Below are 26,720 nucleotides of genomic sequence, written 5' to 3'. Positions count from 1 at the left end.
TATGTTTAATTTTCACCTCCAAACTGTTTCTATTCTTACTGCAAAAGCAAATAACAATTAGCGCAGTACTAGAAAACCTTTCTCGAAACTAAAAATTCTGAAATTGGAAATGCAGTTCGTATGAATTATGCAACCCATATGCATGTTTATGCTAACAAAGAGTCGGTGTTAGTGCAGATATAGGCTTCTGACCTAAGTGCTGTATGTACCTACAATTTGAAGATAAACTTTTGTTTGGTGAGAGACATTGAATATTAGTGCATGTGATTCCTAGTTTTGACACAGGTGAAACGTCGGGATAGATAATATAATTACATTTATATTCCAAATTGACTCAATTTTACAAATTTCAATTTACCTAAGCGTACGAGACCTTTTTTATAACACAAAATTATTAAAATTACCAACCCATTTTATAAGTTTAGTTAAAACTATACTAGGTATACAATTACTAGGTAGTAACTTAATCTGTGACTATACCGTCTTATTTGGATAGTACTGTCTCATATTATAGAGAATAATATAAACCCACAATATGTTGTAGTTTGATTGAATCAAACCAACCTTAAACAAAACGCCTATTCCAACCAAATTCAAAACGGGGTATTCAATTAAAACTCCCGCCCAACAATAAACACATCTAGTACATTCTTATTTGCACTTTTTACATTGCTCCCCCAAAACGTAACAAACTTGTGCAATTTAAATAAAACAGCGATGAAACGCCAACGCGGTTTTGTATCTGCCAAAACAAGTTTCTGAATGTATTCTTTAAAATTGCAACAGCTGTAAATTGCAGAGACAGGGTGCAAACGAAATGGTTCCATTATGCGCGTCGTGTTACCAACTTATAGCTTTTTTGTTGAAAATAATATGCTGTATAAATTGACTGTTGAATATTATATTACTGCTAACGTCAAATGTATATTCGTTTATATTTTTCCAATAAAATAAAAGCCAGCAAGCGAGCTATTTTTATGATATAAGAAAAAGTTGTTTAAATATATCAACAACTAGCGTCTTCACCCGTCTTCACCCGTGGGTGGACCGTAAACATGTAAACGTTTACGTTTTCTCTACATAAGAACCATCCTCGTACTTCTATGTTTATTACATAAAAAGAATTAACGAAATCGGTTCAGCTGTCCTCGAGATTTATACTTAGCAACAAATTAAGCGTTTAATTTTTTTAACTATAGAATGTAGTAGACATTTAACAGGTTTAAATTCATTTTATTGTCCTATTTGAACTCGTGTTGCGCATTATTTGCGACTGTGGCTGCGAGAGCTATACACTACACACGGATGCATACAAGCTTTGACAAATTACAGTTACAAGTCCAACCGCCCGGAATCGCCTGTGTTTCTGTCCATCACGATTTGCTCAGTACCGAATTACGTCTAAAAGGAAGGTGTGAGTCGAGTAGCGAAATAAACTGAAAATCGAATCATGTTTCAAAGTGCTGGTCAGTCAGTCAGTCAGTCTTTGAAAGGCTTAGAACTATATGGTGAAAGTATGGCGTGTTTATATCCGCGACGGTACCGTACCTTAAAATATGTAGGTACCTAACATTTTTATACAGTACTATCTTCCGCTCGCGGCTTCGCCCGCGTGGTGTTTTGATAAAAGGTAGCCTATGTTCTTTCTCAGGGTCTAAAGATTGTCTTTGCTAAATTTCATCAAAATAGGTTGAGAGGTTTAAGCTGGAAAGCGTAACAGACAGACAGACAGAGTTACTTTCACATTTATAATATTATAAGTAGGGATTAAGTATTTACGCAACGTTCCCACAAATATAATTAAATGCTTGTGGTATTTACAAAAACTAAAAATGTTTTCTTTATATTGGATATGTAAAAACGTTGCTGAAGTTAGTTTGTTTTGTTTTATATAAAGAAGTATTGTCCTTTAAATAAATTGTATTGATAATGGTAGCTCTATCACGTTTAATAGGTTACTAATTACTAATACAGAGAATAATCTCATTCTCTACTTAAATACTACGGACTAAAGAGAATTGCATATGTAACCAACACAACAAATTTTAAAATGCAAACATTAATCTAGCATTGAAACAAAGCCGATCTGTCTTCATGTTGAATTCATGATAATAAACAACCATTAGCAAGCAATACTACCCAATTATCATCCTTAGCACATTAAATCCGTTGCCATGGCAACATCCGTCAGTGTTTATTAATATCATTCCACTGATTTCACTTGTATATTTCGAACAGATAGAGCACATTTTCATGTAGGAATGAATGAACTTGCGCTTTAGCTGTCGTATCTATTAATACGTCTCGATTGCATAAATGTGAAAAAAGTAAACGAATAAAAATAAAATTTATAATAGACTAGCAAACCGGGCGGAGAACGTTTCGCCACCAGATACACCTTTTCTTTGCTATAAACCTCGCGAAGCACGAGCCCTTTCCGACGAATGCAAAACCAAACCGTGGAAATCGGTTCGTGATTTCTGGAGTTATAGCGTCAGGAAGGAAAACCCAACTTATTTTTATATAGTAGACTACAGGCCCATGTTGAAAAATTTATGGGTCATTTGAACCACCAGGTGACCTATCTAGAACGATATAAGAGCTTAAAATAATAAGATTCAGCACTATGCTGTCACTTGTAAGCTGTCCACCTGAGTGCAGATGAGAATTCGAAAGTACAGGTAGAGATTTTTTCCTCTTGTTTCCATGATTTTTGTACGGCGTTGCGGAATAATGGATTGGAGCATTATAACACAGATGCCGTACTGACTGACAACTGAATCTTATTACTTTATGCTCTTATATGGTTCTAGATGGGTCACCTGGTGGTTCAAATGACCAATAAATTTTTCAACATGGCCTGTAGTCTATAAGTAATGTAGGTGATTTGCTAGAATATCGGCAGAGAGAACTACCTACATAGATTTGAAGTCACTGATTATATTTGTGCTAAACAATGTTTTTAAAAGCCATTTGGAAGCTTCTAACACGCATTATAATTTAACAAAAAATTCATTTGATCGCAGGTTATGTTTAAAATTCATTAAACCTAAAAAACGATAAAGTTTTCTAATAATTCTTAATAACAATTAACTGTAAATAAGTTTTGTTTAGCGAGTTTATATACATTTCTCAACGAAAGATTTTACTGCACTATAAAAGAATAATGTTCTGTTAATTATTAATCGTAACCATTACGACTGGTTTTAACATCCCGCATTAAACGTTCATATTTATTATGAGCAAGATAAATTTCACTGTTTTCACATTTCAGAATGGAAGCGGATTAAATATTTAGTGCATAAATCACTGGGATTATCATTTACTTTCAATTATTCTCTCCTCTATAAACTACAAATATCAGCCTATCTTGCACTTGGAATATTATGATATTGTTTTCTATAGTGTTATAGATAAAACTTGTTTTATATGACTATTGAATTATAAGTTTAAATACAATAAATTTATTCGGTTTCTAACCACAAATAAAACAATTAACAAGTAATTTAAATATTTATTATACCTTGTGGTGTTGTCAGAATATGCATGCATACATTTTGTACAACTACAATTTGCACACAAACCCAAATTTTGGCAACGTTTTTATAATTTACGAGCCCCCGGCTTACCTCGTATTGTAACTTAACAAACTATATTCTAAAACGTTCTTCTTACACCATTCCTCATCTATAAACAAAACCAAATTATAATCCGTTTCATAGTTTTAAAGATATACCTACGCATACATAGACGCAGCAGGAAGCGACTTTATTATACCACAGTTATACCATGTGTATTTTATACCATGTGAAACCTAATCTAATATTAACTAATGCAATAACATTATGCAACTGCGTACCCACGATGGATCTTAAGCTTAGATAGATTACTTTGCTAGGCTATTAGATTAATTCGTTCTCACCGGTCACTCCCGTAATTAGCCTATACGCATAGTACATAGTAAATTGTTTGTACAGAACGTTTGCCTGTTTGATGAAATTTAATAGGGCGAGCATCAGGTTTCAGGCGTGTTGTTTTAACGTAGCAAAATAACGCATTCATTAATTTGTGAAAGAATTTTCGTTAGTTTTTTTTATAATTTGAAGATAGCCTTTTATAGTATAACTAGCTTTCCGCCCGCGGCTTCGCCCGCTTTGTCTAAAACATAATAAATTATATACTAAAACCTTCCTCTTGAATAACTTTATCTATTAAAAAACCGCATCAAAATCCGTTGCGTAGTTTTAAAGATTTAAGCATGTAAAGGGACCGAGAAGGCGACTTTGTTTTATACTATGTAGTGATTTGATAATGAAGAATTCGAAAAGAAAATTACGACAATAAACCGTTTACTTCGCCATTAAAATATTATTAAAATTAAGTCGTGATAAATGAGAAGCTCAAAACTTAAATATATTTTCATACAAAACTCTATATTCAAGTACTTATGTAAGTATCAACTTTTACACTATTTATATTTGTAAGCAATAAATCGAAATCTGCTTTCCGATACCATTACATTTAAAGCGCGTATAAATTTCGCGAATTAACATTTTAAATCGTCATTTAAATCAACTTTAATTTACATTAAATCGAATGTAATGTCCACTTGCATAAAAAGCCAATATATTATTTCATACAAGGTGGAGTCAGAAATTTTATACTCTGTGAGTTCGGCCGGCTATATATAAAACGACCCTTTGTCTGTGTTTATAATACGCGATGTTTTTTCCTTGTTTTCGTATACGTTAGTGAAAACACATGTACCTTTCACCGCTTCGTAATGTATGTGACAATTACATTTTGTTTTCTTAATGGTCTGTTTTCAGGAACTTTAGGGTGATATCAATAATTTATATTTCTTTTTCATTTTTAACAGATCAAAAGATATTCTTCAAAATGTTAGGAAGAATAAACATTGAATTTTTTTTAAATTACTAGCCCTATAAAACTACTGTTTTAATTCTAAACTATAAGAATTTAATTCTTATGGAACCCATCCATATAAATATAACATGACTGTTTGTAGAAAATATACTCGTCTACCAAAAAAAAAACGATATGATCGTCACCAAATAACTTCGAATACGAATAATAAATACCTAACACGAGGACAATCTCCTTCCATACATTGAGATTTTCATCATATTCGTTTTACAGATGAACATGGTTTTAATACCAAAATATCAAACACACTAACCTGTATACTGGATTATCATCTCTATACCAGACGACCAGTAACAGACTATCATTGCGTTGAGGAGGTCGGGAGTCGCAGGGCAGATCCGCCTCGCCACCCACTACTGAAGACACGCGGGTTACCGTCCCTGTTACTGAAGATTGGCTTCCTGTAACAAATAATAATAAATAAATAAAATGTTTATATTTTGAGACAAATAGACATGTAAAACTAAGGTAAATTACACGCTTTAGGTATGTAAGTAACATTCAATGCAATTTATGGGTCGAAAATGTATTCATAAACTCCTTTTCGATATAGCGAAGCAAATATTATAAGAATGACTTTAACTCTAAGGCAAAGATAACAAAACTGTTCTTGCACTTAAAATTACTGTTTGGAATATTACTTTTGACGTGACAACGTCTTAAAATTCGATAGAGCCAGCTGCACGCACGAAAAAACATGACACATGCAGCGTTACCTCGCTCTGAGGCGTTCCATGTAAGGCTTGAAGTGCAAGTGAGAGCGCGGAACGAGCAACAAAGATGCACAATCGGACGTTGTCATATTCAACTATCGCCAGTAAACCGACTTTACAGACAACCAATTTTTATAAACGTTCTATAATATGTGAATTACGATGAAAGCTTTCGGTTTAATATGGCTATGCCTAACCATTTAATACGTATAAATCGATTAGTAATAGGGAACGTTTATCTTCGTTGACATTATATTTATTAAAATTTATAACATATTATATTGGTTCTCAGAGGCCTATTGTATAACTAAGATAAATAATTCAGAATAGTTTTTTAATTAAAATTCGTCATTTCTAACTATGTAGATATTTATATTTTTAAGAGCCATAGAAAGAAAGTTTGACCCCCTCATTACTAAATCAAAATACAAAACCACAGAAAACGACATACTGAGTGTAATCTCATTAATTTTAACAAGCTCGTAGTTTTGTTATATTGGATTAGTTGAAAAAATAACCTTGAAGAGTTAACCAGGTAATTATTATTTTAACATCGTTATATAATTTTTGGTACACAAATAACAATACCTCGCGAAACATGATGTTAGACACATTTCTGTGGCTTAATTATGTATGTAACGTTATTTTATTCAAGAAATTTGAGGATTTATGTTTATGTTAATTAAGTGTACCTATGTTTTATGAAATTGTGTCCATGACGTTACGTCATTTTCGTCGGCCAAGCCACGTCCACACTGATTGGGCTGCTTCTTCTGCTTCTTATTTCTTTTTAAAGCAAATAAAAATTTAAATCCTTAAAGCGTAAATATATTGTACAATGGTCCTATTGCATAATCCCAAGAACTACTGGACCAATTTCAATATTATTTCACTACTGGATTTTGTACTTCATCCCTGAGTGCGGCTATAAAATCACAGACAAAGCAAGGAAACTGCTAGTAATTGACGTGACGACGCGGTTGGCGAGTGGTAAAGTAACTGCCTACTGAGCCGACGGTCCCGGGTTCGATCCCCAGTCAGGGCAAATATTTTTGTGATGAACTCAATTATTTGTTCTTGGGTCTGGGTGTTATTATCTATATATGTATTTATTAAATATTATATTTATCGTCGCCTAGTACCCACAACACAAGCTTACTGTGGGACTAAGTCGATTTGTGTAATAATGTCCTATAATATTTATTATTATTTATTACTAGCGGTCCGCCCCGGCTTCGCCCGTGGTACATGTTTACGTTTTCTCTACATAAGAACCATCCTCGTACTTCAAGGAATATAATAAAAAAAGAATTATCGAAATCGGTTCAGCCGTTCTCGAGTTATGCGCTTACCAACACATTTTGCGATTCATTTTTATATATAAGATTATAATTATAAGCTTGCTTTATGCTTATTAATTTGTATTTAGTGTCATATCAATAATCAAGGCTATCCTTGCCTTCTCTAAAATGCGGGTAATCATAAAAGAACGGTCACTTCAATAACAGTTTGACACAATTGCCTATCTAAGTCTATAAATAAATGTGAGGAAGAGCAACGACCCATTACACTCAGCTGAAAGGATTAAGCCCTTTGTCCGTTGGCACTAACAAATTAAATATAACCCAGCTAAAACTAAAATTAAGTTCATTCCCCTTCAATTTAGAACTCAAATGAAGCTTGTTAAACTAGTGTTTTAATAATTGAATGGGTAACTGCGTTCGTGGATGAGATATTGTGTGTTTGGAGTTTTGTGCATTTTGAGTAGTTTTAATTGAACAGTAAATTTAATATGAAAAAGTTTTTTTTTTAAACATATAAAAAATGAAACAAAAAAATAGATTCACGTATTATTCAGACTTTGTATTTAATGGATAACTCTGATATTGGAATAACACCACACGTTCTTTGAAATTTAACTCGATAATTTATTATTAGGTACGCTTTCAACGTTTTACACACCGAAGTAGTAAAATTAGGTTTATTTATTACATTAATGTTTTACGTACAATTATTGTCGGTTATATTTTTGATAAATCTATGAGAAAACTATAAATTTCCCTAACTTAAATAAAAGTTCAAAAACAAGTAGAGTTTATATTATTATGTTTTATGTTAGAGTCACTTATAGCGGCGTATTACCTAGATACGTAGGTATAGATTCTATGTAACTAAATATTAAGTGTTAACATTAATTTACCGACCTATATTCTGTATTCTAAGCGTATTTAATCAACGCTCAGTTACTAAATAGATAATATTATGTTCGAGAATCATCTTTACGCTAAATTTCACAGAATTGCTATAGGTATTCAATCGTAATTATTTGCGTTATATCCAATAGACTAACACAGATTCTACTATTATTCTTATAATAGTTGAATTGAATCAAATGAATAGTTTTAAGAAAATAAATATGTTTTTTAAAGTGAAACTTTTATTACATCGTCTCAAACTTTTTGGTCTGTGTAGCGCATGTCGCGTGTATCGCGGCTGCCGAGTAGGTATACCTACTCGGCAGCCGACCGTCACGCGACATGCGCTACACAAAGCAGTGTTCGGAACCGTTCGAACAGTTTCACTTTTACCGTGGTTTCATAAAACCACACAACATTTTTTTTGTAAGTGTGTTTTATTAAGGTCCTTAATTTATAATAAATACAGTTACTACATTGCCCTAAACAATGAAATGTGTGAAATTAATATATTATCAATATGATCATAATTACTTTCAGTACACGTACCACTAATTAAAAAGCAAAAGCTACCTATAATTAATTATCTTGAGTTAAATAAAAACCATATTGTTAAAATTCGCGTATCATTTGGATCCCTTTTCATAAAACGACAGATTTATTATCAAGACCGTTTCAATAATATATTATCACAACCAAGTTACGAGTCAGCACATTGATAATATCTCGCATATTATATCTCACTGATTATTTCATTTTCTTTATTAAAATTATCATTTTACCACCGATCCACCATAATTTATCAACTATAACCTACCTAGTAACAAAATTAAAAGATACAAAAAAATCTTTATATCTTCTAATAAATTTCAAATAATATTATCAGCCTGGAATCGTGTTAATCCATCTCAGATTTTCATTACAGTCACTCACAATAAAGGAGGCAATAAAACTCTACATCATATTATGCAGCTTTACTCAGTTATGTAAAATGACTTGGGAATGACATTCATTGATTTATATTATTAGTTTTCTTGTTTTATATTGTTTTGGTGTTACGTGATGTAGAAATAAAAAATAAGCACTAGTGCAGTACAATGCAAGCTTATTTTCTATCGGCGTAGTTGACTAAATTTTATTTATTAAGTGAGATGCTATGTAATAGCTTAACCGCGGCAGTCCTCGAGTGCCACACGTATTTTTTATTTATTTATTAATCATTTATTCAGGAAAAACTATGACAATTATATTTTAATACTAAACAATAAAAAAATGAAACAAATGTATCTAACCTCATAACTGTATTCATTCTGAAATATAATATAAATGATAAACTATTGAGACCGCTTTCATAATTCATTATTGAAAACGTATATTATTTTCAATAGTAGATAATGCGCTCATGCTCTTATGCTTTGTAATAATCTTATATTTGAGATACAATGCTACGTCATAATATTTTTTCTTGTAATATGCATTATTATGCTTCTGTTACTGTAATACAAACAAAACAGAAGATAATCATCATCCCGTTATGATTATATTTTACGTTAAGCTTAAAATGGACTGTATATTACATAAACGAGTATAATAATGTCCTTTCATTTCTATTAAAACTAACACATTCTTTTTCGAATACTTTCAAGACTAAAAATAAATATTAAAACGCCAAAAAAACATACGTATTATCGTCAATTCCACCTCCAAAGCCCAGTCTCGTAAAAAGCTACGCGTCTACGAGAGTCTACATTAAAAGCTACGTAATCCCTACGTATGAGTGACGGATACCTTAATCTCACCGTTTACGTTTAATTGTCCAACAGCTTTTATTCATATTGGTTTTTATAATACCTGCCCGTATAAGTGTTACTGCGAATCAAGACAATTTCGAAATCTAATTTTTCTCGTAGATATAAAGGAGGATTGCTTAATATTTTAAGCCTAATCCTAGTAATATTATAAATGCGAATGCGTTATTCTTTCACGTAAAAACTAATAAACTGATTACAATGAAATTTGGTATGTAGGCAGGTAGCTACTTTATCCCGTTATCCCGGATATCCTACAGGAACGGGAACTATGCGGGTTTTTCTTTGAAAACGCGGGCGAAGCCGCGGGCGGAATTCTAGTAATAGATAAAGAAGCAATAATATGCAAACAAATAAACTATTAATAAATTCTGTATGCTATCTTGGACAGGATCATTTTCACAGTTCGTTTTCTTTACGGGCCAATAGATTTTCCTTCTCAAAAAATATGTTTCAATTATATCATCATTATTTTCATTTTTGCTTCAATAACCTCAACTTATATTCATAAAAAGGAAAATATTTGATACTGTTTTTGTTTTTCATACTTTGGCATTTATAATATTATTAGTTGAGAAATTGAAAAAAACATCTACAAATGAAATATGATACGCGGATAAAAATAAATAATAAATACAGAAAGCACATAAAAGGTTGACGTATAGAGAAATATACAGCAATAAGATAATCCCCCCATGATGGACGACCAGCTAAAGAGTGGTCAAATACATCTGGTTTAACTTGCATTTATTATTATTTTCTTTTATATTAAAAACATTTTAAAAACTATTCAATTGCGGCTTTGTTTCTCTTCTTAATGATAAGCAAATAGTTTTGAGCATTTGACAGAAAGTAATCTACTTTAAAACTAAGAAAATCTTTGTGAAATTAGACAAACGAAAGATGCATGTTGTAAGGTATGTATTTATACAAATATATTTCGGAAATACACAAACAATATACCTACATAAAAAAGTACACACAGAACATATTTTTATATGTTCTGTGAAAGTATACAACTCACAAATATATTCCTTTTATTAGGATTCTTTTTTACAAAGTACTAACACACATTCCTTTTATTTGTTTTACAAAGAAAAAACATTAAATTGGTGTAAAATTCATATGCATTTTTTCACAAGTAAATAATAAAAGTGTAGAAGTCTGCGATAGCTATTCATCTGGGACTTAGCATTCTAGAGCGCTTGCTTTTATTTTTTATCATAAAATCCAGTAAGCAAAACATTTCTAATAAATACATGCTTTGCGAGAACCAGCTGTCGTCTGCATCTCTTAACATAATCCGTTCCCTTTTAACTAGATAAATACTATATGAATTAATTATTTTTAATCGAAAAACGTACAAAACAATTTTCACACACGGCATGATCTGATCCCATACTAAGCTTTCGCTTGTGTTATGGAAACCAGATGGCTGATAAACATACGTATATATAATTTTAAATAAATACTTATATAGATAAATTATAAATCAACTTAAAACTTTATGAGCATAGTTTTATGTTTGTAAGGTATATCTCAGTTTATTTCTAAATCTACGACATTGATGTTTTAGATATTTAATTCCAATGTGTTATTTGATTTAGTACTTTATGGGTGAAATTAACACAATCTTTTGATAACTGTGCCATCCACCTATATTTATCCACTAAAAATAATATACCTACCCCGTAAACATAATAATTTTTCTAAACTATGAAAACTGTCACAACCACACTAACTCTCCACTCCAACTATTTGCTTGAACTATCTCGAAGTAGAATTTGAATCTTAACATGAATGACGTCACAGTTCATGTTTCTTGGATGGGTATTTGTGATGTGGGTTACATTCTTTTATCATATCCGTATTATAATCCCAATGAGGAAACTCTGAAGATAAATACACCCTTGCTGAGACGCAGCTGTCTACTGTCCCTTCAATGTAATATATTATAAGGCTTCGTTCTATTTTGGCTAATATTAACCGACCAATATGAACAGAATATGCGCAATTGTATGTATTGACCCAATATAAGATAGAAGATGATATATTACGTTTCTAATGATAAGCATGAGATATATTATTTTGCAAACTTAAGAATTAACTGATTTCTGAAAAACATCGATTTGCTATTATAACATTTCATAGAATATTTGCTGTGCTAATCCTAATTCTAAACAATCGACCTAGATATTACTAATTAGAAGCTATAATATAAAATTAAATGAATTTAATTTATCAGTATAAAAAATGATTATTTGATTACATTTTTAGTACTTACTGTCAAAGGACTTTCGAACTATCCAAAACTTAATAGCACACAATAATTATCGCCCAATAATGTCATAGGTGAGTCTAAACATTATCAAGGACAAAACCATCGTATGTGGTTTCTTGTCGATTTAACGCGGAATCAATTTTGGTTAGTTCACAACTCGGAATGTTTAACTTGTGAACTTACACGTGAATTAATTTTCACACGAATGTTTGGGATACCGTCTTTATTCCGTAAATGTATTTTTAGTTTGAATGAGAGAAGGAAACCGCTGTATATAAATAACTTGGCTCTTTGTTCAACACGCTTAAGGAATTGTGTAATTAAACATTAATGTGAATATTTTTGATCGTGGAATAATTAACGCGAGACTAATTAACTTTTTGGTGCAAAAGAACATATTATGCTATTGTGAAGCATAGATAATAAAATAATCATACAAATATGATAGGTCGTGGGTTCGATTCCCACCCAGGACAAATATTTGTGTGATGAACATGGATGTTTGCTCTGTGTTTGGGTGTTAATAATCTATTGAAGTGTATAATATTTAAATTTATATATGTATGTTTATCAGCCATCTGGTTTCCATAACACAAGCGAAAAGCTTAGTATGGTATCAGATCGTACCGTGTGTGAAAAATGTCCTGAAAATATTGATTTACTATTTATTTATTTATTAATCAAACAAACATATTATATAACGTATTTATAATAATTGTATCAACTTTATTCTGACGAAAAACTCCCGAACCGTAAAATTTTATAACAAACTTACTCGCAATATGTACTTAAATATTATATGAAACGCAACTTCATATAAATATGATGTGTCCATAAAACGCGTTTTACGGCTGCGTCTACCACCAATGAAATAAAACCTACATTATATTCTGAGCAAAGCATACAGGTAAAAAAACGTGCCACAATAATTATGGCATGTCACGTTACGTTCACATCACTTTCCTAATGGAGGCGTTTACACGCAACTGCATTAGTAGTGAAGCGTCGAAAAAGTTACTAACTTTTAGTGGTTCGTGGAACGATTAGGTAACGCTTTTAGGGTGTAACGTTATATGGTATAGATGCAAAAGTATAGCATACTTTATGCACTGACATCATCTTGCTGGTACGATTTATTCTGAGCTATCCGAGGATCTATCCTAGGAGAAATAAATTTGACACGCACTATCTGCCTTCCAACCTGCATTTGGCCAGCGTGGTGGATTATGGCTTGAACCATCATAGGAGGCCACCATGTAGTGGGAGCATATAATATTATGAACTGATGACGATGATGAATTTAACACTACTGTCAAGGTACATAAATAACAGCATACTTCACGCATCTTTACACACGAGGAATATACTGGACTGTATGTTCTTTTAGAACTTGATATTAGATGAGTTTGATACTTCTATCTATATCTCTAACAATAATTATACAACTTCCCTTCCCGTTATATAAGAAAGGACTGCAGACCTTCAAGGAAACGTTCGGTGCTTAGGAATGCCGTGGCAATAAAATTTTTTGTCTGTTTTCTCTTGTAGGGTATAATTTATGTCATTCATTTATTGAGTACGTGGTCACTGTACTGGATAAGTATAATATATTAAAAAGGTGTATAAAATAATTATATTATGTCTATTATTGATGGACTACATTATACAAAACTGTCATCATTAAGTAATAATACGATTTCTATCGAAATTCTTACGTATTAGATAACGTTATGTAATAGCATTGATCACAGCTATAAGAAATACAATATCTATACTTTTATTTTCACTCTATAATCTTTTCGGTATGTAAATCAAAGACCATACTCCAAACATTTATTCCCAAACCCCGCAATTTGTTCTGAATATTGTTCAAAGCGAAATATCTTCACATTATTACACTCCGATATTTTGGCAACTACACAAAGGTATTGTTTTTGCGGGAACCCCACTAATATTGTCTTCGCTTACCGAGGGTCGGTGTTACGCTGTAATTTCATGTCGTTGACTAATGTTCACAATCTCACGCGTATTTGTCTCTTTTCTTCATGCACTTAATCCGTATGAGGGAAAGAGATGCGGTTTGTTTGGCAAAAAGTCGGCGTAGCGTAGTTTGTGCGAACTTTCGTATTGTTGCTTTATAAAACATTGTTTAGCTTTTGCAATACAATTTAAGGGAAGCTATGTAGACTTAGCGCTATTGACTTTGAATATTGGAAATCGAAAATCGAAACCTAATTAATGTAACTTAAGTGATTGTTTGGATACTGTTATTATTTGAAGCGAATAAATAGCACCGGTTTTTCCTGAGATTGATTTAAACAAATAACGTCTTTTGATAAAGATGAAAGTGTTGGTGTGAATAACAATGCCGATGGAAACTTTCAATGTGAAAGATATACCTAAATAATTATAGGTAAATAGATAAGTACCTATCAAATATATTATAAATAATCAATATTAGGTATATCATTAATGCAAATGCAAACTATTAAGTGAGCTGAGCAAGGCCTTTTTATACGCTATGAAAATAGTATCGTTATCGTTAAATATCACTAGTTTCACAATAATTCACAAACAACTAATCTAGAAAAAGAAGTAGAAAACGTTTGAAAAAGCCAACCTTTATAGTTCTGTTATTAACTACCGTTCATAAATACGTTTATTTTCGTCCAAAAATACCACAACATAATGATTCAAGGCCAATGAAAAAGCTACAAGGCAAAGCTGCGTCAAAGCCTGCGTCGTAAACTAAGTTATAACAATAACCTGTAATTTGGAGGCGCGAATAAAGTTCAGCAAGTTAGCTCTATTAAGATTTTAATCCATTTTCCTTTATAGCCCTTTATTATGAATACTCCAGCTATAATTTTTAAACATTCCATGATTAATGTACTGCGCTATGGTGAAGTGTTTGAAATTTATCGTATAATCAAGTCTAGTTAATAGAATTTAAGGCGAGGTTATAAACCGTGACTAATCCACTTTTAGTACTATTTTTTAAGCGTAAAAATAGCAATAGGTTAGAAAGACAGGATATTTGTAGTGTTACAAGGTATTCGATAATCTATATATCATTTTTGCTATAAACAAAAACAATTAATATTAAGTTAACTTCTTTTTACCTCTCTATTAATTATTATTTACTAGCTGTCCGCCCGTGGCTTTGCCTGCGTTTTCAAAATATTATAAATGCGAAAGTTTGTGAGGATATGTAATGTGTACGTGGAGGTGTGTATGTTTCTTACTCTTTCTGCAAATACTACTGAACTGATTAGAATGAAATCTAGCTCACATATAGAGGGTAACTTGGATTAACACATACGAAAGGTTTTATCCCGAGAACGGGAACAATGCGGGTTTTTCTTTGAAAATGCAGGCGAAGCCGCGGGCGAAAAGCTAGTCTTTATATAATAAAACAAATAAACGTATATTTAACAAAAGAATTCGGTTTTATCAATGCTCTTTTTATACGTTAATTATAAACGTGGAAAGATAATTAGTACTAAAATGTAGCAGAAAAACAATGTAACCTTATAATATGACGTATCAAGTATTTGTTCGATATATTAACTGGTTTTTTGTTGTTTTCTGTAAACACAAATTGACATAAGAGATAAATGGTTCGTATTGTTTTCAACCAACACTATATAAAAAATAGGTCACTTTGAAAAAGATATTATTGTACCTATAAAATTTTATTCTTTAAGGTATATAGTTTTCTCTACTTTTTTAAGTATACCAGTTAACCTTCAAATGACACTTATAAGATTTAAGTAAAGATCAATAATTAACAATACAATTGTAAATTCTCTAGATATAATTCGATACAAACACACTTGCACGTTTAAAATAATCAAACAACCCATGTATCTGTTTGGACAATCGATTCCATCGAGCATCCAATAAAATTATCTGTACAAATATTCGGTTTTCGATCTAATCAAAAGCTAACAGCGAAGGCAAATAGATTAAGTTTCTTGCATTCATCGAGCGAGCATAGCGTGATATCGTTTAGTAATTACTTGCTCGTAAAAAGCGTCTATCAGGGTGACTATGGGAACAGTTTTCGATAGATTATATTATGTAAAACAACGACGTTATTACACTGTTTGTAATTTGGTATATAAATATACAGCTTAGTTTTATCGTTTTTATTGGAAACGACTAACGAGATATTTATTATAGCGGTAGTTTTAGTATATTTAATGCACTTTTGAAATGAAAGTTAAAGCTCTCTAATTTAACTCTCGCCCGGCAAAGCGAAAGACGCGGGTTTGAATCCCGCCTCTTGACATAATATTATTTATATTAACTATTTATTAAGTGCATAAAAAACTCCAATATTAATATTAAAAATGTTGTGTGGTTTTATGAAACCACGGTAAAAGTGAAACTGTTCGAACGGTTCCGAACACTGCTTTGTGTAGCGCATGTCGCGTGACGGTCGGCTGCCGAGTAGGTATACCTACTCGGCAGCCGCGATACACGCGACATGCGCTACACAGACCAAAAAGTTTGAGACGATGTAATAAAAGTTTCACTTTAATAAAGACAATTTATATCTACCTAATGGATTTTTTTCAAATTAAAATAAATTAAATTGAAAATTCATAACCTAAAACAAACTAATTACTTGTGAAGGATATCAAGTAAAATAAAAGGCTTTACAAAATGTGTATGTGTCTTCTTGATATGAAGAGGAGTTAACGTGGCATTCCACTTGATACCTCTATTTGATTCCCTCAGGGTATCCTGACTCGTACAGATAAGCAATGTACTGCATTTTGCATTTTGTATCTCAAGTGCAAAACTATTTTATCACTATTTGTAACAATTGTTGCTGCTATTCAATTCTAATCGTTGTTATTTTGCGTGAAAACATTTAGATATCCTTTTCTACGGATTTAAAACGCTTTTAATAATATACTCACGGATTTGGATCGAACTTGGGTTCTAATAAATATGGGTATATTTATTAGAACCCTACGGACGTAGGGTTATTCAGTAAAATTGTGATCAGAGCATCTTTTTATTGTATGTATCGTGAATGTATGAAAAGATACAGGTTTGATAATAAAAACATTTATATTTGTTTCATCGATCACTATCTACTTACGTATTAATTCCACATTATTGTATTAAATATGGAATCACTCTAATGCACTTAAATAATAAATCGTGTTTGAAATCCGATAAAAAGTCTCTTAATGCTCTCCTTATTTAATTTAAAAAAATGTCTGTTTTTTAAAACGTTTGGTTACCTCACACTATTTCCTGTTCACTACAGTAGCGGCTGCATGCAAAGCCCCAATCTTACGATTTCGTTTTCGATAGAGATGTTAAGGAAGTTTTGTGTTTATGATTGACCTAATATTCAAGGAAAATAGCGATAATTCACATGACCTTTAATTCGACGAATTAGAGAGATAAGATATAAATATTATATCCTATTAAAGGTTAATTATTTCTATGTTATTGCCATTTGTTAACACTGTTTCCAACAAATAAATGTGAAATGGTGTGAGACACGTGTAACTTTTTGGATTCGGTTTCTTCTAACTAAGAATTTTCATATACGAATATAATATATGGAATGATATCTTTTTCATGTTTAAATTATCATACATTAAATGTAAGGTCAAAAATAGCCTATCAAAGTTGGAATAAATTAATTATATTTTATATTCCAATTAAACACCAAAAACTTCCTAAGCTTTTTTATTAAGCGTCTTTCATTCTCATTCACTTACTCATGTTTTTTTTTATGTAAACTCCAACAAAAAGTAGGCGATTCATTTTCAGGAAGTTCGTCCATGCGTTCACATTGTCGGCTTTACATTTGCTGTAAATTCCCACAAACCAATTAGCCACTATCAACATTGTACATCACTATTCCTTCCATGACCATTCGCTGTCAAGTTCCATTCAATTCCCAGTTGAAAATGCTAATTTATCTAACATTACCAGGTTAAAATGTTTCCACTCCAAAACCGTAAAATTGCATGTTACTAACGCATTCGAGCCGCTATCGACTGAAGTGCTAATTTCGACTGCGATACCAACATGTAGGGAAATAGGCTTAATTAATTTACATTCATACGTGGTTATCAAATTAATGTGAGTCACGTTATTTCTAAGGAAAATGTTGATTTTTATGAAATTTAAAAAGTTGAAAGTTTGAGATCTTTGTTAGTCCATTAAAAACTATATAATAATAATAATATAATGTATAAATATATATGTATCTTTGTATGTATGCAAAGTAAGAAAGATGCTATAAAAAATATATAATTAACAACAACACTACTAAAGTCCCACGTTATAACGCGGGTGTTGGTCATTTTTCGAACTAAGTATATCTGAAAGATCATTGTTAGTTCATTAAATTATTTATATCTACGTTATAAGTTATTAATTTTTATAAATAATTTTGTCAAGAAGTTCATGAATTGGTATGAAAATAATTAACAAAGCACTCAAGATAAATGCAACAAGGGGATCAGACTTTTACTTGCAGCTGAGCTACCCTCATAGCGTTAAGCCCTTTCGTTTTTCTTGAAGCTTTTACTTTGTTCAAGGTTTTGACAGTAATTTGTATTAGAAAAGTTTTTTTGTCTTTTAAATTATGTATACTTGTATAAACATTCATAGAAAGATCGACAATCAATTAAATCAAAGACTCAATAACAGATAACACACGACTATTACATTAATATTCCAACTTCTAACTACCATGGTTCTTGCTTCTTGAGGTCCAATAATAGAGTAATACTTAGCCTTTAATTTATAACATTAAACATTACCTATTTATATTATCTATAGGTTTTAAAATATTAATACAGAACAATATCTTATTGCATTCTCTACATAATATTACAACATATTGCTATTATTCCATTCAACAAAGCTTTCTTCATCTCACACATACAATAAATTTGACGGTCATAAATAAATCAATAAACTGACAAAGAAAATTACAAGACACAGCAATTGTTTCATGTAAAAACCGTTGAATCTGAAAGCCTATTATTCGTATCGGGTATTACATTGAAATCCCTCTAACGATTATAGGCAGTATTATGTTGATGTAAATATGAGAATGGGTACTTCAAACGGCTTATTTGTACGCGTACAGCATAACACTTATTATTAGATTGTTTGTTGGCGTTTAAATCACTTTTATATTGAAGATACGTAATAGTAGTTTATACTTTCCGATTTTATAGATTGTTTACTTCCTTCACAGAGTAAATTCTTTATGTATCAAATCATAAAACGAAGATTAGTAACGTATTTTGCTTTTTGTATATTTGGTAGGATTAAAGCGTCATCACGCTTACAAAAATTAACTCCAATTAAACGTTATTAACGATATACGTATTTTTTAAGAATGCTTAAATAAATCGATATGTGCATAATATTTTTATAAAATTTTGTACCACAATTTATATCACATGAATATCTAAACCAATATTCTTAATATTTGCCCGTACAAATGCATAGTAATTTTTATTTTTAACCACTTTTTTCCAGCTTTATTTTCAAAACCCTAAATTAAATTTACTCACACTAAATTCTCTTCACTCACACCATACAACTAATCCACGCTAAACACATAACCTACACGAACCTTCTAGAAATATCCAGATTGAAAATTTCACGAAGCATCCAAGCTTACTTGATAGATAGGCGTTAGCATTCAACTGTGAAGTACCTGTAACTTGTGGAGTCAGTGAGTCAGAATTACAAAGGTCAGCGAAAAGGATGTATGGAAAACGCTTGATTCTTTAAGACAAACTTTTTATAGCTGAGATAAATTATGTTGAATACGTAAAAATTTGTTGATGTTTGTATATTATTTTTTGTATTTATAAGAAACTCAGAACAGCAAATTTATTCAATATGTTATGTTATGCATAAGTAGGTTACTCTTTTTATTCCTAGTTAATAGCTTTTTATTCCTAGTGGAGAAAAGTGCATCAAAATTGAAAATTATCCAAAACACGAATTTAATTTTTGTCATAGTCTAGTAGGTATGTACTACATAATTAAGTGCATAGGTGCACGTAATAAATATTCAGATGGCCCAATTATTAACAAACTTTGAAAAACAAGGAATTAATTTTATTAAATAGCACTTAAAACTACTATGAATATAAAATAAAATACATAATAATGTCTAAGTGTAAATTAATTAAAATAATCAACAATTAAACGCTTAACAGTCTTAAAAAGTTAAATTACTTGAATTGTCAGTCAGAAACAAATGTTTAAAAAGTGTAATTATAGCATTAAGAGGAAAGTACCGATAATTATTTTCTAATTAATTAATATCGAATTAATTAAAGCTATGAAATTTAACGCTCAAAGTAAGACAAGACTATTTCCTTCTAATTATTATCTTTTTCTAATGAGTAGAAGATAAATTAATTACTTACACTAAAATCCGTATTTCATTTCACTTAATGAACAGGTTCTTTTTTATTTTATTTATTTAACAATTTCTTCCTATTATATTCCTAATATAAATATAGCTTTCTAATAATAAATAATATTCCTAATATAAATATAGCTTTCTAATCTTATATATAAAAATGAATCGCAAAATGTGTTGGTAAGCGCATAACTCGAGAACGGCTGAACCGATTTCGATAATTCTTTTTTTATTATATGCCTTGAAGTACGAGGATGGTTTTTATGTAGAGAAAACGTAAATATGTACCACGGGCGAAGCCGGGGCGGACCGCTAGTCTTTATATATAAAAATGAATCGCAAAATGTGTTGGTAAGCGCATAACTCGAGAACGGCTGAACCGATTTCGATAATTCTTTTTTTATTATATTCCTTGAAGTACGAGGATGGTTTTTATGTAGAGAAAACGTAAATATGTACCACGGGCGAAGCCGGGGCGGACCGCTAGTAATAAATATAAATATTACAAATCTAAATGCAACTGTATGGCAATAAGAATATTTAATACAAAGATATCTTTTATATCCCTTCATTAAATAAACAGGTACTTTTTTACAAATTTGTCTTGTTCTTTGCTTTGTTATTACTATTTACTAGGTTCTCTCTGATCGAATGCTGATGGTCTCATTCTGTCTACTCTCACCTGTGTTCCACTGTTCGTACCTCGATCATAATATTATATTCTAGGAATGTGCATTCATATTCGTATACAAAAATGCATATCGTGAAACACGGAGAAAATACACTACATACATATACAAAGAAAATCAATACTAATATTATAAAGATGAAATTGAAGATGAAATATTTGTATTTAAGTATGTTTGTAAAATTTGGGCCAAAAAGTGCTGGGCGGATTTGGAAGAATCTTTACAGAATACGATTATACATCAGAATAATCATCGCGTCGGTATAAAAGTCAATACAAAACGCATTCACACAACGGGGTCACTTATAATGACGCAAAGTAATCTCGTAATTCTGTATTTAGGTAGGAGGGTAAGAAATTAAATTTGAAACAGTTAGCAACTGCCACATGTTAAAGTATGAATAAAATATCAAAATGAATTTGAGCAATTTAGTACCTGCATAAAATATTACGTTTCAAGTTAAAATATTCATGTAACTAAAGTCATGCTCCAAATATTGCTATACGAGTCGTAAAATTTGATCACACTTGATATGTAGAGAGCACTCAAACAAACAATATATTTCACAAAAATATGACAAGCAGAAAAGTTGTTCAAGTTTACGTTCATTTCTTCAACACTAAAAATGTAATCCGACCTTTACTACGTTATAAAAATAGATGCTCCATAAAATATCCTCCGAAAGTTGACATAAAAGTTTATACGTATGCGATTCAATTCACTATAAAAATGCCTAAGAATTCAGACGTAATTATATCACCTGTCCAAAGCAGACAATTCAGTGAATAATGAATGGACGCATATTGTATTGTTTTACCCGCATTTTTATTTTATATTAAAAGCATCTAGCCTATGAAAAGATCAGAAAATGGGTGGCGCGTTCGTTAGTCGCTGGCTTTTTACTTTTTAATGAAAGCCACAAACTGTAAGGACCGTGGGGTTGACATATTTATTAGTTTATTATGCATGAAGTTGGACTTTGTAGAAAGGCTGCGCGGTGGTACATAAAATTATATTGCCTAAACTTCCAACTTCGGTTAAGTAGTGCTGTAAATAATACCGCGACGAGAATTAACGATTACTTACCGACATAGTATGGCAAATGTATTGCTTTTTCTACAATTCAATTATGTTCTGATATAAATTTTATTTATGCAAAGAAGTTATTATCTTTTCGATATTTTCCAAAAAAAAACTTGTGCATGTTTAAGAAAAAAGGAAAGAAATTGCTCTATATTTATTTTTTACTAGCTGTGCTCCGCGGTTTCACCCGCATTGTTCCGCTCCTGTTGGTTTTAGCGTAATGATATATAGCCTAGACCTCACTCGATAAATGGGCTATTTAATACCGAAAGAATTTTTCAAATCGGACCTGTAGTTCCTGAGATTAGCGCGTTCAAACAAACTCTTCAGCTTTATAATATCATTAGTATAAATAATTTAATTTGCTCAATTGTTATGATATTATATTAATATGTATCTCAATAACATTTTATTTAACTAAAGATTATTATAACACGAGCTAAATACACGACTCATATAATTTTTACTAAGAAAACGTTATTGATTTTAAAATATTATGCTTCAGCATATTTCCTTACTTTCATACCGACTCCCTCGAGTACATAATTTCTGAGCTTATTTCTACATCGTACTTCCTAGAGACGTGATACGCTTACACGACTATTACAAGTTTTTATATTAATACCATCCTTAAATTTTTATTATCTGTATAAAAATAAAAATATTTGTTGGGATCATATTGCGTGTATGTATATTGTATATTATATAGAAAATTCTTATGGTCTAATAAATAAATAAATAAATAAATATTTCGGGACTATATTCACACACGGCACGATCTGATCCCATACTAATATAAGCTTTCGCTTGTGTTATGGAAACCAGATGGCTGATAAACATACATATATATATAATTTTAAATAAATACTTATAGAGATATTTAACACCCAGACACAGAGCAAACATCTATGTTCATCACACAAATATTTGCCCCGGGTGGGAATCGAACCCGCGACTAGTGGCTTGGAAGGCAGGATCACTACCAACCAAGCCAACCGGCCAGTCATAATAGATAATGTATTATTTGTAATATGGTTCAATCTCACAAATAAGGAAGACTATTGCAATGTTCAAAATAAATGATTAGAAGTATTAGAGTTCATAAACTATACAAAGACACATCCATAGGGATTAATGTGAGGATCAAAGCTATCTAAGTTAAAAATTTAGTTCGAAAGATATTTAGTTTTATTTTTAGAAAACAATTTCATTTTATAAATTCGTATGTATAAATAGGTACAGATATAAAATTGGATATTCTATTCAAAGAAAATTACATCATACCTCACGAATTACAATATACCATGTCAGGACTTAGTTGTTATAAAGACTCATAAATGCTATGCTTAGATCGTCCTCATTATGTTCCCATGACTCTAATTAGAACCTTCCATTTGCAACTAATGAATATTCTTGCATTTCATGGCATCCTACACAATACTTAGTTTTCAAACCTAAGTTTGTTAGCTTGTACTACGTACGTACTACACAAACTCTACCTACATACATATCTAGACGATTACAACAACAAAACGCATTTAACACAATAAATTATGTAAAGATAAGGTTAAAATGATAAATCAACGAATTAACAAATCTCCTTTACTAGTCAACAAAATATTCCGTTATATTATTACATTAGTTATTACTTATTACATTAGGTGATCCGCTGTGATCTGCCATGTGGCGTACAATTTTTAAAAATGTTTTACACAGGATTATTAATTATTAAACCGATTATACATTTATAACATTATTAATATATAATATATTATTGTTTATACCAAGCACAAAACAAAAAGCACAAAATATTATTGAATGGTCCATATTTAAAATTGAAATTATAGGTAAATGTCATGGGTTTTTAGAAAATGTAGGTAATGTCAGTTTACTTAAATTAATTAATTGTTAAAATATTCTGTAAGTGAATAAAAAGTCATTTCGATTAAATAGTCAAAAAGAGTTTTCTTGAAGGACGTCAAGCTGGTGCATTTTCTAATGTTAAGTGATAATTTATTATAAATAATTGCTGGAGTTACAAATACGCTTTTTTGATATAAGGCAGTTTTAACGTTGAAACGTACTTGCAACTGGTCACGATTTCGTTCACTTAACACCTTTGTGTATAGTTCAGGGTGGCGTTTTACGTGGAGAGCTATTTCAAAGATGTACATACATGTCAGTGTCAATAATTTTAATTTTTTACAATAGGGTCTGCAGCTCTCAGTTCTCTTTAAGTCACAAATTGATCGAATACAGCTTTTTTGGGCTATAAATAGGTTTTTTGTGTTAGAGGCATTTCCCCAAAAAATTATGCCATATCTTAGTCGGGATGCAACATACCCATGATATGCTGTAAGCACTGTTTTTTCATAAGACATCTTTCGTAACATCCGCAACGCATAGGAAAACAAAATATTTTGCTAGTACAAACGCTTCGAGGGTTGCTAAACCTACTTATCAAAACTTTTCACCAGCGAAAGCTACTTAATGCCTTAGTGACAAAGGCTATATTTTTTACATAGGGTAAAGCTGAGCGGATAGAGATTAGAGAGGTTATTGAAGTGAATCATTTTTAGGTGCTTTGAGAGTAAAATTTCAAGGTCATGGCAAAACCGTCTTGTCACGTAAAGCGACAATTTTGGTATCTTTGAATCTTGCCAAAGAAGTTTCACTTCTGATACGAGTGCTCGGCACACACGCCCCATTCTTTACATAGAGACGTGAGCGGATAGAGCGATTATTTTTATGAAAACCTATGATAACAAATATAAAATAACACTGAAAATTAAAAAGCACATCAAATCGCCTACTAGCCGATCACATAGCGTGTACACAACTCGGCGGTATAATACTTAGTATGACTTTGCTTTCAGTTTTACGAGAGAACGGAACACCGGAACGAGAATGAGTAATTGCACGAAATACACAAGTGTAACACGTTTGCGAGGCTGTTTTAATTGAGCCCTAAATTACACCGAATAACTACTTAATTTGAAATTGTTTTGAGCTGTACTTTTGTTCTTGTGTTAAGTCATTTTCAACACAGTATGTGTTTGTTAAATATAGTATGTTTTATCATTATACGTTTGTGCTATTGAAGCTTTTATTGTAAGTATAAGAATATTTAAATAAAATATAGTTTGGACTCAATCAATCAATAATAACGATTCAAAACATATCATTACTCAACAGTAAACGTACTCAATAGTTACTGAATAATGTAGTTTAGAATGAATAATGATTATGAAAGCTCTTTTAAACAAGAATACAATAATCTTTAGTAATATTTTCAATTTATACTGAGTAATAATAATCATTAAGTAAACCAAATAAAAAATACAAATTAAAAGTCAGACGTTTACTAGTAAACACAAAAATTCTCCAATCATTAAGACTTACAAAAACAAAGATTCTATGAAATCTATTAACAAAAGAACATCAATTTTTCCACTAACTACAAGTTACAGGCTAGCAAAGTAGACAGACTCAGGACTACATCGTACAAAAGCCTCCGAAGACCTTGACAAAATACATCTTGAATAAGGCGACCTCGTTAATGCTTACCTTTAGAATTTTGTTGCATTGCCCTTCGTGTGAAAAGCCATTAAGTTGCCATTAAAAAATAAACCGTAACGTGTTACAAGAGGGTGCCTTTTCGCATTGAAACCAGGCGGCTCTAAAGATGCTCGTGGAAAATTAATTTAAATCGTCATGTCTTTTAAGTATACTGTCCCGAGAGTATTATTCATAATTAATAATATTTATGGAGCGAGAACGCTTACTGTAATTGAGTAATCGTTCAGGATGTTACAGAAAATATTCACACATTTTGTGAATGTATAAATAACTGAGCTTGTGAAATATGATGTTTGTAATACGTTAATTGTGTACAAGAAATTATTGCTTGTATACACATACACAAGCAATAATTTCTTGTACGCAATCAAATACCAATACCAATACAATATTTTGTTTAATATAATATGTATTAAAGCTTAAGCTATATAGGTAAAATGGTACTATGCATTTGATCGTTCAGTTTAAATCTTTGTACTGTATCTTCATATAATATAATATTAATATATTACAAAGGCGGTGTAACCACAGTATAATGATGGAATTTTTATGACAAGGTATAACTCTATTTTTGTAACAAAACAAACAAATAAAAAACAGAGGCGTCTCTAAAGTAAACAGGGGCGTATCGTTATCGTTATTTTCATTGAATTGTTATATTCTAATATTTATTGATACATTATAATATTATTTTACTTTATTAAACCTTCCGATATTTGCTAAAGCATCGACTAAAATTTAAGTTATATTACGTTATGTTTTATAATGTTTGATGGATTTTGTTATTTGTCTTCAGGCATAATTTCACTCATAAGTTTGAAGAACTTACGCACAATTTATATAAATTATTGAAGTTATGTAGGATGGTATTAGTTTTGTGGCAGCCAAAGATCAAAAGTAGCTATCGTTTAGAAATATAATATCAAAAACGATTCGATTCTTTATTGAAATCCTTTAAATCTGAAATCAATATTAAAACCTTGTTGAAACC

At 31.1% G+C, this 26,720-nt stretch overlaps 1 protein-coding gene across 1 annotated transcript in view; it reads right to left on the bottom strand.

Annotated features, from left to right (window-relative positions):
- Positions 1–26,720, bottom strand: part of LOC149902136 (kin of IRRE-like protein 2) — a 155,161-nt gene that overhangs the window by 62,712 nt on the left and 65,729 nt on the right. The window contains exon 3 of the mRNA XM_090110132.1: positions 5,201–5,348. Coding sequence (XP_089966258.1) covers positions 5,201–5,348 — 148 coding nt within the window. The remainder of the gene's footprint in view (positions 1–5,200; positions 5,349–26,720) is intronic.

Source organism: Colias eurytheme, chromosome 15, assembly GCF_061535395.1.
Source record: "Colias eurytheme isolate Ceu_HAF_F1 chromosome 15, ilColEury1 Martin Lab GWU primary, whole genome shotgun sequence".
In the NCBI taxonomy this organism is placed as follows: domain Eukaryota; kingdom Metazoa; phylum Arthropoda; class Insecta; order Lepidoptera; family Pieridae; genus Colias; species Colias eurytheme.
The sequence above is the reverse complement of the archived record's forward strand: the minus strand, read 5'-3'. Positions and strand labels throughout refer to the sequence as shown.